Source organism: Rhinoraja longicauda, chromosome 6, assembly GCF_053455715.1.
Source record: "Rhinoraja longicauda isolate Sanriku21f chromosome 6, sRhiLon1.1, whole genome shotgun sequence".
In the NCBI taxonomy this organism is placed as follows: Eukaryota; Metazoa; Chordata; class Chondrichthyes; order Rajiformes; family Arhynchobatidae; genus Rhinoraja; species Rhinoraja longicauda.
The window spans coordinates 48578815-48595854 of record NC_135958.1 but is presented as its reverse complement, the minus strand read 5'-3'; the positions used below and the strand labels follow the sequence as shown (position 1 = coordinate 48595854).

Below are 17040 nucleotides of genomic sequence, written 5' to 3'. Positions count from 1 at the left end.
TAGGAAGGAGATAAGGAAGAATTTCTTTAGTCAGAGGGTGGTGAATCTGTGGAATTCTTTGCTACTGAGGCTGTGGAGGCCAAGCCAGTAGATATTTTAAAGGTAGAGATAGCTAGGTTCTTGATGAGTACGGGTGTCAGGGGTTGTGGGGAGAAGGCAGGAGAATGAGGTTCGGGTTTGGAGGGAGAGATAGATCAGGCATGACTGAATGCCGGAGTAGACTTGATGGGCCGAATGGCCTAATTCTGCACCTATCACTTATGACTTTACTCAATCTGTTCCTTACTTTGAGCTGCCCAAGATAAGGTTTCCACATTCCATCCATGAGATCTTGTCTGTACTTCTTGGTGAAGTAGCCGAGGTAGGAGACAAAGGCAGTGATGAGGAGCACATCCCCACAAAGCATGCTCTCCTGCTGCTTAAAGCTGGACACAGCCTCGGCCCAACGCACGTTTTCTGAAGCCAGACCGCCAACCTGAGGAGAACATACAGGATTAATAAAGAATACATTTCTAAACGAACAAACCAAAGCTCGACACAAGATGCTGGAGTAACTCAGCGGGTCAGGCAGCGTCTCCGGAGAGAAGGAATGGGTGACGTTTCGTGTCGAGACCTTTCTTCAGTCTATGCCCGAAACGTCACCCATTCCTTCTCTCCGGAGGTGCTGCCTGACCCGCTGAGTTACTCCAGCATTTTGTGTCTTAAACCAGCATCTGCAGTTACTTCCTACAGTTCCTTTTACCATTGAACCTGACAAAACCACACGTGGGCAATGAAAAACAAAAGTGCATTAACACAACAACCCAACCCTCATTGCAAGATGGAAATCATAAGTTCTTAGATTATTTATTTTTTTAGATTTAGATTTAGGACTTCCTTCAGATCTAAGAAAGGAATTAATTTGCACAAGTTTGGAAAGCACGTTGCAAAATCTATGGTTCCTCAATGCACTTTACAGCTAGCTGCAACTAAATCAGTTTCAGCACGGAATATTTATAACATTAAACAACAATAATACGGTTTAATTTTCATGATAAAGTTAATTTATGACTGCTAAAAGTCATAAAGTTAATTTATGACTGCTATTCTGAGATGAATGTTTTGATATTCTCGTTATAAAATCAGTAATGTTCATATTAAATACAGCAGTTGGTTAATAATCTGCACAATAACGTTTGCATTAGTTACCCTCTTAAACTGCTGATCATAAGTAGAGGAGCATGGTTTCTCTTTATTTCCTGTAAAGAATTTGGTACAAAGGTAAATCTGTACTTAGAGACATAGACTGATACCGTGTGGAAACTGGCCCTTCGGCCCAACTTGCCCACGCCTGCCAACATGTCCCAGCGACACTAGTCCCACCTGCCCGCGTATGGTCCATATCCCACCAAACCTGTCTATCCACGTACCTGTCTAACTGTTCTTTAAACGTTGGGGTAGTCCCTGCCTCAATTACCTCCTCTGACAGCTTGTTCCATTCCCCCACCACTCTTTGTATGAAAACGTTACTCCTCAGATTCCAATTAATTTTTTTCCCCTTAAACCCATGTCCTCTGGTCCTCGATTCACCAAATCTGGGCAAGAGACTCTGTGCATTTACCCGATCTATTCCTCTCATGATTTTATACACCTCCATAAGATCTCCCATCATCCTCCAGCACTCCAGCCCACTCATCCTCTCCCTATAGCTCAGTCCCGCCAGTCCCATCAACATCCTCGTAAATCTTGGATGGAGTGAGTGAGTGGAGGGGGGGGGAGGGGGGTGGGAGGGGAAGAGGGGAGGGGAGGGAGGTGGGGTGGAGGGATAGGGGTGGAGGGAGGGGGAGGGGAGGGGGGAGAGGGGTGGATGGGAGGGGGGGAGGGGGAGGGAGCGAGGCTGAGGGAGGGGGAGGGAGGGGGGTTGGGGGAGGGAGGGGGGAAAGGGGGGAGGGGAGGGAGGTGGGGAGGAGAGGGGTGGGGGGAGTGGGGGAGGAGAGGGTGCTTCACCAATGCAGAAGAGGTTTAGGCCCAACGGGTCCACTAGGTCTAGTTTATTCTAAAACTGAGCTCCGCCTTTTCCTTGTCAAATAATTTCTCTTACCTTACTACTATTTTGTACTTAACATATATCTCTGTTCTGGATGCTGTACTGAAAACATATTTTCATCTTGCAGTGAAACATTACACGTTAGAATTACATTATAATTTAGTAATATTTGAGAGTAAAATGAAATCTAATTCAGTCATAATAAATTGTAATTCCATATCTGTAGCAACTGAATTTTATGATGGTAATTAAACTCAACGTAAATTGCAGGGTTGAGTTTCTTGGCCAGTTACAACTATTCATTGCATCGTTTCGGCAAGCTATTGCCAAAATGATACGTCTTTTGAACTTTAAAGAAATTATCCCAGTGATTTTTGTGCCGAACGAAGATTATGAAATGGCAGGGCTTATTGGTTTATCAATACAAGCTTTACCACGATCAAAAGTGCCCTTGCGAATTCTAGTCTTGCCTTGATTAAGTCAATGTAATTCAGAAGCTTTTGCAACATGCCTCTTGTTCCATCTCAATCTCATCAAAGTGTTGGCAGCTGTACTACAAGAGGGTTTGAATCATAAATTCTGTGATTGTGACCTCTTGGATAGAAGACACTGCAGCGTTTTTGCTGCAGATCTGAGGGAATAAAGTGTGTGATTGCCATTATTCTTTTGGGACAAAGGTTCTCACTGGGATCACTCATCACTACTAGGGGCTTAAAGCTCCGGTCACTATTTTGAGCAAGGAGCAATTCACACTGTAATTGGAGTTAAAGGAGCTGGCAGAATCTATTCCCCAACAGGTTAAAAGGACACAGAATTCTGCCTCTCATGTTTGATCATGTGTGAACACTGCAATGTCAGCACATTGGAACCCAATTAAAAGTTATGTAGAAATGTAACAGTTTGTAGGATGCAGTAAAGTTCACCTGAATTCACCTCCTCTGAGCAGTGGCCAAGCATTTTATTGTGCAATCGAGTAAGAGAATACTCATCACAGAACTACTCTTCAAAGTCCAATGGTCCTGTATGGTCATGTGTGCCATGAAATTTGATTTACCATACAATACCAGAAAAAAGCAACAAGACACAAAACTACATAAAAGTTAACATAAACATCCACCACAGCGGCTCCCCCACATTGCTCACTGTGATGGAAGGCAATAAAGTCTTATCTTCGTTCCTCCTTATTCTCCTGTGGATGGGGCAGTCGAATCATCCACAGTCAGGCGTTCGAAGCTCCCACGTCGGGGTGATCGCAGCTCCCGCGTTGGGACGGTCAAAGTTCCTGCGGTTGGAGCTCCCAAAGTCGGTCCCTAACGAAGGGGCCGCAGGCTCCACGATGTGAAGTCCACAGGCTCCCGCGGTTGGAGCTCCCAAAGTCGATCCTTAACGAAGGGGCCGCAGGCTCCTCGATGTTAGGCTGCAGCGTGGACGGTGATACGATATGGAAAAAAAATCGCATCTCCATCGAGGAAAGAGATTTTAAAAAGTTTCCCCACACCCGTGAACCATTGAACCATCTTTAAAGCCAAATTTTTCAATGCAATATGAGTAGAAAAATAGACATAGAAACATAGAAAATAGGTGCAGGAGTAGGCCATTCGGCCCTTCGAGCCAGCACTGCCATTAAACATGATCATGGCTAATCATCCAAAATCAGTACCCCGTTCCTGCTTTCTCCCCATATCCCTTGATTCCGTTAGCCCTAAGAGCTATATCTATCTTTCACTTGAATACATCTGTAATTCCTGTGTCCATCGGGGTAGGCAGGTTTACTCATCAGGTGTTCATGAATCTCGGATGTCCATCGCATTGCTGCACAGCCAAGTGTTGATGATCAATAGCTGTGTTGAATTACCGACATCACTGTTTGTAGTCCCACCGGCAACACTAATAACTCTGAGCGTGTACCTGTGCAGCCGTGGAGTGCACAGGAGTAGAAGGGAAATGTATTGTACTCACGTCAATAATTGAGAACGAGGCAGAAATGCATCAAAGTTCTTCCACAGAAAAGCAAAAGTCCAAAAAGGCTTCAAAACCAACCATGTGGAAGAAGTTGTCCAATTTGAACAGATGTAGCAACTTTTCAGTCACACGGTCGATTTCTGACACCCCTGAATGTGGTTGTGACTGTCAATTATATTAAATTGCTACATGTGGTGTGCAAGTGCCAACTATCATATGTCTGCTTGCTCACAATCTACCGTTTTCAATTGCAATAACAATTGGGAGCTTGGAATGCACAGACATTTCAGGTACGAAGGACTTTTAAGTCTCCGCCTGAGGGAGGGAAGAATAAAAGTTATCTCCAAAACTGTGGTCCTGTTGACAGGCAAGAGACAGGGCCACCAATGTTAGATTGTCACGGCTGAATGTCAGCTAAATTAATCTGCAGTAGCTGAGCAGTCCAGGAAACATACACGTTACTGATGCGCGCAGAATCCTCGGGACAATAAAAGTTTTAGGAAGGAAGAGAGACACAAAATGCTGGAGTAACTCAGCGAGTCAGGCAGCATCTCTGGAGAAAAGGAATAGGTGACGTTTTGGGTAGAAACCCTTCTTCAGACTGAGAGTCAGGGGAGAGGGAAACTAGAGGTATCAAAAGGTTCAGAGCAAATCATAGCCGGCACCAATGACCAGGGAAAGGTGGAGCCCACAATGGTCCATTGTTGGCCGTGGAAGAGGTGATAACGGAGGGATATATGGATGCGAACAGTGGAACTGGCAGGACGACCAGGGTGGGGGTGGGGTGGGGAGAGAGAGAGGGAATGCAAGGGTTACTTGAAATTAGAGAAATCAAATCTCATGCCGCTGGGTTGCCGGCTGACCAAGCAAAATATGAGGTGTTGTTCCTCCAGTTTGCATGTGGCCGCACTCTGACAGTGGAGGAGGACCATGACAGCAAGATCAGAATGGGAGGGAGAGTTAAAATGTTTGACAACTGGGAGATAGAAACATAGAAACAAAGAAAAGCAGACATATTAAAAATGTTAATTGTCACATTGCTCACAAACCTCCATGCGTTTTATGTTCTGAGGTTATATAAGCAACTGTACTCTGTCCTGACTTCACTCAAGGTTACATTCCTGAAATCCCCTCCCAATACCGAGTGAAATTATCACACTGTGCAGGTCAGTAATATAGAAGTGTCGCACCAGAGTCACAGGTGATACAATTATTTTGCTTAGTGATCCAATTGATGGCAGAAGAGATTGACTACTCTCAACCCTTGACCATATCAACTTTCTTGTTGAACCTTCAATACAAGAAACATAGAAACAGCAAAAATAGGTGCAGGAGGAGTGCAACAGGTCCTTCGAGCCAACACCGCCATTCATTGTGATCATGGCTGATCATCTACAATCAATAACCCGTGCCTGCCTTCTCCCCATATCCCTTGATTCCACTAATCCCTAGAGCTCTATCTAACTCTCTTTTAAATTCATCCAGTGAATTGGCCTCCACTGCCCTCTGTGGCAGATTGTGTCAGCCAAGGCGGACTGAGCGTATGTGTTCAGCGAAACGATCATCTAGTCTGCGCTTGGTCTCACCGATATACAGGAGTCAAATCATAGAGTCAAATCATCATCCCCCTGACTCTCAGTCTAAAGAAGGGTTTCAACCCGAAACGTCACCGATTCCTTTTCTCCAGAGATGCTGGCCAACCCACTAAGTTACTCCAGCATTTTGTGTCGATCCTCCTTGTAAACCAGCATCTGCAGTTATTTTCTACATAAGGATATGGATGCTGAAGATATCTGCAGATGGTGTTCTATCCAGGCTGTGCAAAGGTTTAATGGAGCTTAGAATTGTGCAGCATTGAAACAGGTCCTTTGGTCCAATTTGCCTATGGTGAGCAAGATGCCTCATCTACGCTAGTCCCACCAGCCCACATCTGGTCCATGTCCCTCTAAACCTTTACTATCCATACACCCATCCTCAAGTCTGATGAAATGCCATGTAGTCATTTAAGAAAATGAAGAAGTGTGTCGCAGTTTGAGGTTAGGATCAATTCAACATGTGTTGATTGCAAACTGACCTCCAGTGATACAACTAGTTTTCTCTGGAGATGCATTGCTCAGAGATCTTGATGGTGGGGAAATGAAAGTGATAGCTGATTATCATGAAGAATGCTGTGAAAAACTGGCTTGAGCTAAAATCAATAATGATTTCAAACGTACAATGTAATCCCATTTACATGATCAGTATTCCAATCAGGGCATCTTGTTGAAACAGCACTTTGCATGTAACAAATCTCAGGAGGAGTATGTTCATCCAAACATTTTTTTGAAAATGAACTTGACACAAAGTTTATTTTTCCCTTTTTAGCAAATATTCATTCGTGGGAAGAAGGTGTCACTGCAAAATAGCATACATTTCCCATCCCCATATAATTTTAGGTTTGTAATACCCCACTATTTTGAACTTACATAACAGGTATGGAGAGGAGCTTCGTAAGTTAGTTAGTTAACAAGGTTAGTTAGTTAGTTCAGTTTGTTGTCATGTGTACCGAGGTACAGTGAAAAGCTTTTGTTGCGTGCTAACCAGTCAGCGGAAAGACAATACATGATTACAATCGAGACATTCTCTGTGTACAGATAAATAATAAATGGGTTAACGTGAATAACGTTCAATGCAAGATAAAACCAGTAAAGTCCGATCAATGATAGTCCAAGGGTCTCCAATGAGGTAGGTAGTAGTTCAGGACTGCTCTCTAGTTGGTGGAAGGATGGTTCAGTTGCCTGATAACAGCTGGGAAGAAACAGTCCCTGAATCTGGAGGTGTGCGTTTTCACACTTCTATACCTTTTGCCTGATGGGAGAGGGGAGAATAGTGAGTGGCCAGGGTGCGACTCGTCTTTGATTATGCTGCTGGCCTTCGTAGGTCGGTAGGTCTGGGATGAAGAAGGGCAGCAACACATATACAAGTCAGAATAGTGGCCTAGAGAGGAGTTTGCAGGTGGTGGATCCCCTTGACCTACGAGGCAGGTGATCTCAGGCTTCGGAGAACTCTTAAAGGATGCCTTGGTGATTTACTTCAGTGGATCTTGTAAATGCAGCCAAAGATGCAAGTACATCATCACCCATTCTTTCTATTCCATCCAACTATTTTATCTTCCTTTAAATTCGGTGGCAGACATTACCATAGATTTGGGTTCAGAAAACAAAAGATAACAAGCATCTCTCCCACCACTGACCTTCCTTCCACAACTATTTCCTCTGTGTAATTATCAATATAATTATCAATATAACTTTAAACTCTTTGTTCCTTTCAACACTGAAATATGGCATTTTATAGCCACAGTTTAAGAATAAGGGGTAGGCCATTTAGAACTGAGATGAGGAAAAACTTTTTCAGTCAGAGAGTTGTGAATCTGTGGAATTCTCTGCCTCAGAAGGCAGTGGAGGCCAATTCTCTGAATGCATTCAAGAGAGAGCTAGATAGAGCTCTTAAGGATAGCGGAGTCAGGGGGTATGGGGAGAAGGCGGGAACGGGGTACTGATTGAGAATGATCAGCCATGATCACATTGAATGGTGGTGCTGGCTCAAAGGGCCGAATGGCCTCCTCCTGCACCCATTGTCTATTGTTAATTTCTATACCAAATTCTACACTACTTCTCACCTTTCTAATCACCACCCAGTTACTTGTTCAGACTTAACCAAATAATTACAACTTTAACACTCTTCTTTACCGGGAGAGTGGGAGCCTTGGCGGCCATGGGGGCCACGACGGCAGTGGGAGCCTTGGCGGCCATGGGGGCCACGATGGCAGTGGGAGCCTCGGTGGCGGTGGGGCCTCACAGTTGATGATCGTGAGGGGGAGGGGAAGATAATCATAATCACATCATAATCATGATCATACTTTATTAGCCAAGTATGTTTTGCATTGGGGACCCGGCTTGGGGGACCGCCATGAAGAACAATGGGGACCCGGCTTGGGGGGACCACCATGAAGAACAATGGGGACCCAGCGTGGGGGGGGCATCATGAAGAACAATGGGGACCCAGCGTGGGGGGGCATCATGAAGAACAATGGGGACCCAGCGTGGGGGGACCGCCATGAAGAACAATGGGGACCCGGCTTGGGGGACCGCCATAAAGAACAATGGGGACCCGGCTTGGGGGACCGCTGTGAGGGACGGTGGGAGAACAAAGAGGGACCTGGCATGGGGACTGGAGGGAGGGGGGAGGCACTCTAGTTTGGAATCCCCTGACCGGGGGTTAAGTCTGTGTTTGTTTGTTTGTTTGTTTGTTTGTTCCGGTGAAGGCGCCGTGCACACGGCAGCCAGCCCACAGTCGCTTGTGTTTTCCTTTTTGTTTTGACTTTCAATTTCAAGTTTTTGTGTACCTTGTTGTGTTGTGGCTGTCTGCAGACCAATTTCCCTCCGGGGATGAATAAAGTTTTATCGGGTGGTATGGTACCACGAGATCCGCATGAAAAGCTACGAACATGTCCTCTTACATCTAGCTCCAGCTATTTGTCCATAAGTCTGAAGTTGCTTAACTTTCACTCATACCTTCCTCAAGACCCTATAGGGTACAAAGTCTAAACACAATCACATATAATCCTATGTGTAAACCTGCAGTACCTGGTATCACCTGCAAGACTTTGCAACAAGCTCCACTTATTCCAATCCTCCTTCTTCACACTCCTTTCCTTCAAGAGCACATCTGCCTTCCTAATCCTCTCATTAACTTGCAATCTGCACAAAGTCTATCCTTTTTGATAAGTTTCAATCTTCTCTCCTAATGCCTGCACTATAAATAATGCCCATGATCTATGAGTGGCTTTAAGACATTTATTAGATAAAAGCCAGTTAGTACTTGACAGGTATTTTCATTAAAAGCATTTATGTAAGAAATTATCATTCAGAATGCATCTGACTGTTTTTTGCCAACAATTTCATTTTACTTCTAGTTAACCCCCTTGCAAATATAAATCAGGGTTATATCACTGAAGTGAAATCTGGTTAGTCGATCACAATTAGAATGACCCCCCTTATCAGTGGCACAGTGGCACAGAGAGGTGGCACAAGGGGTGCACATGGGCACAGTGGTGCAATGGTGGAGTTGGTGCCTTGCAGCTCCAGAGACGCAGGTTTGATCCCAACCATGGGCGCTGTCCGAAAGGAGTTTGTACGTTCCGCCTGTGAACGTGTGGGTTTTCTCCGGGTGCTCCGGTTTCCTCCCACATTCCAAAGATGTGCAGGCTTGTAGGTGAACTGGTTTCTGTAAGCTGTCCCTGGTGTGTAGGATGAGAAATTGGGATAACATAGAACTAGTGTACAGGTGATCATTGGTCTATGCAGACTTGGTGGGTCGAAGGGCCTGTTTCCACGCAGTATCTCTAAACTAACCTAAACTAAGCATAACCAGAAAAGTATTAATGATGATGAATTTCTAGTCAATTACCGATTATGGTCAGAACTGATGATTTCTGTGTTCAGAGCATGAAGCTAGAATTTCTTCTGGTGTCTAATACATTGCTGTGCATAGAACATCATGGTCAATATCACTTTTTTTTTCACTCACTTTACTGACCGATACCACTTCATTGATCATGACCATAATTCTTCCAATTACTCTTTGATAGGAATAGTAAAAAAAAGGTTACAATATTGAAACAATTCAAACAGAATCAATACTGAAACCTCTTTCAAGGTATTAATATTCTGATAAATTGCTTTTTCCTGACTTCTATAGATTCTTTTAAAGCTTACAATATTAAATCATTCAAATAATATTGATGAGTCACTGTAGACTTGTTATGTTTCAGAAAATTCTGTGAGATGGCTATCAATGAATGGTTTCATTCACAAAGCAGTTTAAATGACCTCAGTTTCTTACTCATTATCTCTTCTTCCAGGGTGGTGAATGTAGATTAGTGTAATGGTGTCACTCATGTTATGTGTCGTGCTTTTGTAGTTACGCCCCATTAGCTTTTGAGTGACCACTGCTTGCGAGATTCGGGTTAGTGTAAGTGGAACGTGTAGGCGTGAGGTCGTGCTTGCTATGTAGTTAATAACGTCTTTGGATCATTATCCAGGTGTAAGGCTTCTGTTATTATACGGTCACCACAACATGGTGTCAGAAGTGGGATTCGAACCCACACCACCAGTTGGAGACTGTGGAATTCTTTGTCACTGAAGGCTGTGGAGGCAAAGTCAGTGGGTATATTTAAGGCAGAGATAGATAGATTCGTGATTAGTACGGGTGTGAGAGGTTGTGGGGAGAAGGCAGGAGAATGGGGTTAGGAGAGAGAGATAGATCAGCCATGATTGAATGGCGGAGTAGACTTGATGGGGCAAATGGCCAAATTCTGCTCCTATCACTTATGACTTTATTCTGATCATATTTCGTTTTACATTCCCTGCAACTGGATCCTCGACTTCATCATCAACAGACCATAATAAAGTACAAATAGGCAGCAATACGTCCTCTTCGATAACCATCAGCACGGGAGTGCCTCAAGGCAGTGTGCTCACCCACCTGTTCTACTCACTCTCTACCCATGACTGTTTTGCCAGACCAATTTAGTTCCAATTCCATCTTCAAAGTAGCCGACCACACCACCCATTGTTGGACGACAAATATAGATGACGATAAGTCAGAGTGTAGGAGGGATAGCGATCGACCGACCAAATGGTGCCAGAACAACAACCTTGCTTCGAACATCAGTAAAACCAGAGAACTGATTGTTGACTTTGGAAGGTTGAGGATCCATAAACGGATCCATAATCAATGGGACGGTGGTAGAGAGAGTCAAAAACGTAAAATTCCTGGGCGTGCATATTTCTGAAGATCTATCCAGGACCCAGCACATTGATGCAATCATAAAGAAAGCCGATCAACGCCTCTACTTCTTTAGAAGATTGAGGAGATTCAGTATGTCAATGAATTCTCTCTTGAATTTCTAAAGGTGTACAGTAGAGAGCATATTGACTGATTCTTTGAGATGGCATCTATGGATAGCACGGTGGCGCAGCGGTAGAGTTGCTGCCTTACAGTGCTTGCAGCGCCGGAGACCGGGGTTCCATCCTGACTACGGGTGCTGTTTGTACGGAGTTTGTACTTTCTCCTCTTGACCGCGTGGGTTTTATCCGAGATCTTCGATTTCCTCCCACACTCTAAAGACGCACGGGTTTGTAGATTAATTGGCTTGGTATAAGTATAAATTGTCCCTCATGTGTGTAGGATAGTGTTAATATGCAGGGGTTGCAGATGGGTGTGGACGCGGTGGGCCAAAGGGCCAATTTCCGCACTGTATTGTATATCTAAACTAAACTAAACTAAACCATCTGTTGTATAATTGTAAAAACATAGCATTCAACATAATCCGTTTCAGAACGCGTTGCCCAGCACCTGTTGTGGTTGAGGCTCGGCTAAATACACCCAGTGAGCACAGAAATGTTTGCAGGGAGGGAACCTTACCAGTCGATTAGCGAGGCCAATGGTCCGTGCTGTCGACTCGGCTTCTTGCTGACACTTCAGTTTATCTGCAGTGGCCTGTTCAAATTTTCCTGTTAGTTTAGCCAGATTTTCATTCAGTTGCTATTGAAGAACAAGGAAATAGACGTCAATCAGCATTACATCACTACAAAACAGGAATTCAGCAATGGAACAAAGCCTGCCTGATATTTTCTTCCCTCAATTTTTCATCACGTTTTAGAGAAACACAACTGTCCTCCATGAAACTGATTCTTATTATTTCATTCAAACCGAATGGCTGAAGTAGTCTTCGTATCACTTCCACCCCTTTACTTTGCCCTATATCGAAGATCACAGCTTCCTTTTCCATTACAATATGATCATAGGAAGAATGAAGGCAGCAGCAACATGATGGGCAGAGAGGCCTCTTTTGGTTTGGTTGGGTTGAGGTTCATTCTTGTCACATGTACCGAGGTACAGTGAAAAAGTTTTACTATTTGTAAACTCTGATTTACTATCCAATCAAATCAGATAATACCATATATAAATACAATCAAATCAAACTCAAGTATAATAAGATAGACCAAAAATGCAGGAGTAACTCAGCAGGACAGGCAGCATCTCTGGAGAGAAGGAATGGGTGACGTTTCAGGTCGAGACCCTTCTTCGGTATAATAGGTAGAGTGAAGTGAAAGTCTGATTGTATGGATGATAGTAGATCCTCCCTGGGGCCCTTTAATTGATCACCGCATTTATAATAAACAATGATGAAATGATTAAAATTCTTAAATTAATATTATTCTTATATTTCCCAGAGCAGCATGCTACAGAGGATCACCATTAAAAGCAGGCTGGACCTGCTGTGAAATGGAAGCAATACTGCACCAAAGCCCAGGCGTTTCTCCATGTATTGATGGGTTTAGGATTCCCACTCAAACGCAGATGTGCTGAGCTTGTTGGGCGGTTATTCCTGGCAATGTCCAGACGACCATCAAAAACCTGCAGCAATCCCCCCTCACTCACAGAGTGGGATCTGCCACCTAAACCTGCCACAGTAAAGCTGGCACAGCAACTATGAGTGCAAGGGGTTCAATAGAGGGGGATGACTACAACAGGCAAGGGAAACTATTAACTATTTCATATGTTTATTCTTTACTTCAATGTTTTTTTTATTGCTTTTATGTTTTCTCCAAATGATTTGAATTTTTTATAATTTTTAAAAATTGTAGTTTTGAATTGATATCTAATAGTTTTCAGTGTAAGAAAATAACTGCAGATGCTGGTACAAATCGAAGGTATTTATTCACAAAATGCTGGAGTAACTCAGCAGGTCAGGCAGCATCTCAGGAGAGAAGTAATGGGTGACGTTTCTGGTCGAGACCCTTCTTCAGACTGATGTCAGGGGGGCGGGACCAAGGAAGGATATAGGTGGAGACAGGAAGATAGAGGGAGATCTGGGAAGGGGGAGGGGAAGAGAGGGACAGAGGAACTATCTAAAGTTGGAGAAGTCAATGTTCATACCACTGGGCTGCAAGCTGCCCAGGCGAAATATGAGGTGCTGTTCCTCCAATTTCCAGTGGGCCTCACTATGGCACTGGAGGAGGCCCATGATAGAAAGGTCAGACTGGGAGTGGGAGGGGGAGTTGAAGTGCTCAGCCACCGGGAGATCAGGTTGGTTAAGGCGGACTTAGCGAAGGTGTTGAGCGAAGCGATCGCCGAGCCTGCGTTTTCAAATGCTTCTAAAGTCAGTGGTACTCAAACATTGGTGATAATCAAATGTCAGGGATATTGAGACAAGTGGCTGAATCTTAAGGGTTGTTTCATGGGGTCCGCTTGTTCCAGTCCCCTTAGGATGAAGCAACGTCACCCAAAAGCCCACTGTTGTGGTGTGGGCGAGTTGGGCCGAAGGGCCTGTTTCCACACTGTATCACTCTCTAAGTTGCGCAGGGCTGGGCTATTCAGGGGTGGCGTGGCTGGGAGTAGGCTTGCAATCATCTGCAAAACTGTGCTCTCACTGCACAGGTGGCACCAAGCACGCAGGCAGCAGCAGATGCAAGTTGCATTAATTCAACAGGACAGACAGCATCTCTGGAGAGAAGGAATGACTGACGTTTCGAAAAGTCACCCCTTCCTTCTCTCCAGAGATGCTGCCTGTCCCACTGAGTTACTCCAGCATTTTGTGTCTATCTTCGGTTTAAACCAGCATCTGCAGTTCCTTCCTACACGAACTGCATTAATGCGGGTGGCCAGTTTTGCAGCTTATGAAAAGTGCAGGCAGCAGCAAGCACAGCAGGTGCGAATGTTAAGTTTTGCTTAGTTTAGTTTGGAGATACAGCGCGGAAACAGGCACTTCAGCCCACCGGGCCCACGCCGACCAGCGATCCCCACACATTAATTAACACTATCCTACACACGGACAATTTGCAATTTTACCCAGCCAATTAACCTACAAACATGTACATCTCTGGTGTACGGGAGGAAATCGAAGATCTCACTATGGCACAAAACATATAAGATTATTAAGGGGTTGGACACGTTAGAGGCAGGAAACATGTTCCCAATGTTAGGGGAGTCCAGAACAAGGGGCCACAGTTTAAGAATAAGTGGTAAGCCATTTAGAACTGAGATGAGGAAAAACTTTTTCAGTCAGAGAGTTGTGAATCTGTGGAACTCTCTGCCTCAGAAGGCAGTGGAGGTCAATTCTCTGAATGCATTCAAGAGAGAGCTGGATAGAGCTCTTAAGGATAGCGGAGTCAGGGGGTATGGGGAGAAGGCAGGAACGGGGTACTGATTAAGAATGATCAGCCATTATCACATTGAATGGCGGTGCTGGCTCGAAGGGCCGAATGGCCTCCTCCTACACCTATTGTCTATTATCTCAGAGAAAACCCACGCAGGTCACGGGGAGAACGTACAAACTCCGTACAGACAGCACCCGTAGTCAGGATCGAACCCGGGTCTCTGGCGCTGTAAGGCAGCAACTCTACTGCTGCGCCATCGTGCTGCCCTCATCTTATGTCAAAGATGGTGGATACAATCATCAGACGGTGCAGAGATTTTCAACAGACCTTTACTAATGTTTAGAGCTTTTAAATGTTTCGATATAGCTTTTGTTTGAAGCCTCTGCATTAATTAGGTAGCACTGTCGAGGAATACAGTCCTGCACTCTGTGTCTATCCATGTGGTACTGTGATACATGTAAACATTGCCCTTTCTTTCTACTTACATTTATCTTGGCTTTTATGATAGTCAGCTTCTCCTTGGCAGCAGCTAGTTCTGCATTGGCTTTGCTTAAGGCTTTACGCTTGGGCTCAACATCACAGAAGACTTCATAAAACCTCACAATGTTGACAACCCAGGAGCAAAGGCCAGCAGCAGCAAGCGACTTGGATGAAATGAACTCCTGGTTGAATTCAGGATCGAGCATGTACGGCTGAATAGCTTTACGGCAGTTGTCATGGATGTTCTCCTTATCGAAGCTGATCAGGGACTCGAGGAAAGCATCCACTTTGGCCATCATAACCTTCGCTGCCTTCCAGCTACGGTCTTTGGGTATCTTGCCCCCGACAGCTGTGAGGACCAGCACGGCAGCTGTGACATTAGTCACTGCCGAGGGGGGAGAACCAAAACTCTTCAATTCGGTCAGGTTATTCTGGAAGAAAATGAGGTCGCAGATAAAACAGAATGGATTTTACTTTGTATCGAAACATTATGATCAATCTGAATGGGTTGCTTTGAGGTTCGGAAAGACAATCTGAATGTTGTATAACACGAATCACAAAAGCATGGTGCAATGAACCCCTCTAGTGGTAAGCCAAACCTCGACCGGCTTGTAAACTGAAATTGCCAAATCTCCACTCTATCTGACGGCCATTGATTACATCAAGATCAAGGAAATCAGAGACAAATGGTTAGTGAGCAAGCTTGTGACAACACCTGTACAAATGACCTAGTTTACTGCATCCAAAATCCTTTCCAAGCAAAATTAGTTTATATGAATATTGGGACAAAACATGACAAATATTTTGTGACATTGCAAATTAAACAGCAGTTAAAGAATATGATACAGTTGGAGTTACGGAGACATGGCTCCATGGTGACCAAGGCTGGGAGCTAAACATGCAGGGGTACTCAATATTCAGGAAGGATGGACAGAAAGGAAGAGGAGGTGGGGTGGCATTGCTGGTTAAAGAGGAGATTAATGCAATAAATAGTAAGGAGAAACATTAGCTTGGATGCTGTAGAATTGGTATGGGTAGAACTGCGAAACAGCCAAGGGCAGAAAACGCTTGTTGGAGTTGTACACAGACCACCAAACAGCAGTAGGGAGGTTGGGGATAGCACCAAGCAGGAAATTAGGGATGTGTGTGGCAAAGGTACAGCAGTTATCACGGGTGACTTTAATCTACATTTAGATTGGGCCAACCAAATTGGTAGCAGCACTGAGGAGGAGGATTTCCTGGAATGTCTAAGGGATATTTTTTTAAACCACTATGTAGAGGAACTGACTAGAGGGCAGACCATCCTAGACTGGGTATTGTGTAATGAGGAAGGATTAGTTGGTGATCTTGTTGTGCAAAGGCCTTTGGGCAACAGTGACCATAATACGGTGGAATTCTGCATTAGGATGGAGAGTGACACGGTTAATTCAGAGACTAGGGTACTGAACTTAAAGAAAGGAGACTTTGAAGGTATGAGATGGGAATTGGCTAGGATAGACTAGCTAATTATTCTTAAAGGGTTGACGGTGGAGATGCAATGCCAAAGATTTAAAGACTGCATGGATGAACTCCAGAAATTGTTCATCCCTGTCTGGGGAAAAAGTAAAACGGGGAAGGCAGCTCAACCGAGGCTAACGAGGGAAGTCAAGGATTGTGTTAAATCCAAGGAAGAGGCATATAAATTGGCCAGAGGAAGCGGCAAACTGGAAGACTGGGAGAAATTTAGAACTCAACAGAGGAGGACAAAGGGGTTAATTAAGAGGGGGAAAAAAGAGCATGAAAGAAAGCTTGTGGGGAATATAAAAACTGACTGTAAAAGCTTCTTTAGATATGTGAAGAGGAAAAGATTAGTGAAGACAAATGTAGGTCCCTTATAGTCAGAGACAAGTGAATTTATAATGGGAAAGAAGGAAATGGCAGAACAGTTAAACAAGTACTTTGGCTTTGTCTTCACTAAGGAAGACACAAACGTTCTCCCAGAAATACTAGGGGACCGAGGATCTAGTGGGAGGGAAGAACTGAAGGGAATCCACATCAGTCAGGAAATGGTGTCACGTAAACTGTTGGGACTGAAGGCAGATAAATCCCCAGGGCCTGATGGTCTGCATCCCAGAGTACTCAAGGAGATGGCCTTAGAAATCGTGGACGCATTGGTGATCATTGTCCCATGTTCTATAGACTCAGGATCAGTTCCTGTGGACTGGAGGGTAGCCAATGTAACTCCACTTTTTAAGAAAGGAGGGAGAGAGAAAAATGGGAATTATAGGCCAGTTAGCCTGACATCGGTTGTGGGGAAGATGCTTGGGTCGATTATTAAAGATGTTATAGCAGCGTATTTGGAAAGCAGCGATAGGATCGATCAAAATC

General features: G+C 44.4%; 1 protein-coding gene across 1 annotated transcript in view; it reads right to left on the bottom strand.

The window, feature by feature from the left end:
• The window catches only part of dnah9 (dynein, axonemal, heavy chain 9), a 467621-nt gene that overhangs the window by 189683 nt on the left and 260898 nt on the right, over positions 1–17040 (bottom strand). The window contains exons 49-51 of the mRNA XM_078400937.1: positions 14679–15104; positions 11456–11575; positions 287–475 (exon numbers count right to left, since the gene is read on the bottom strand). Coding sequence (XP_078257063.1) covers positions 287–475; positions 11456–11575; positions 14679–15104 — 735 coding nt within the window. The remainder of the gene's footprint in view (positions 1–286; positions 476–11455; positions 11576–14678; positions 15105–17040) is intronic.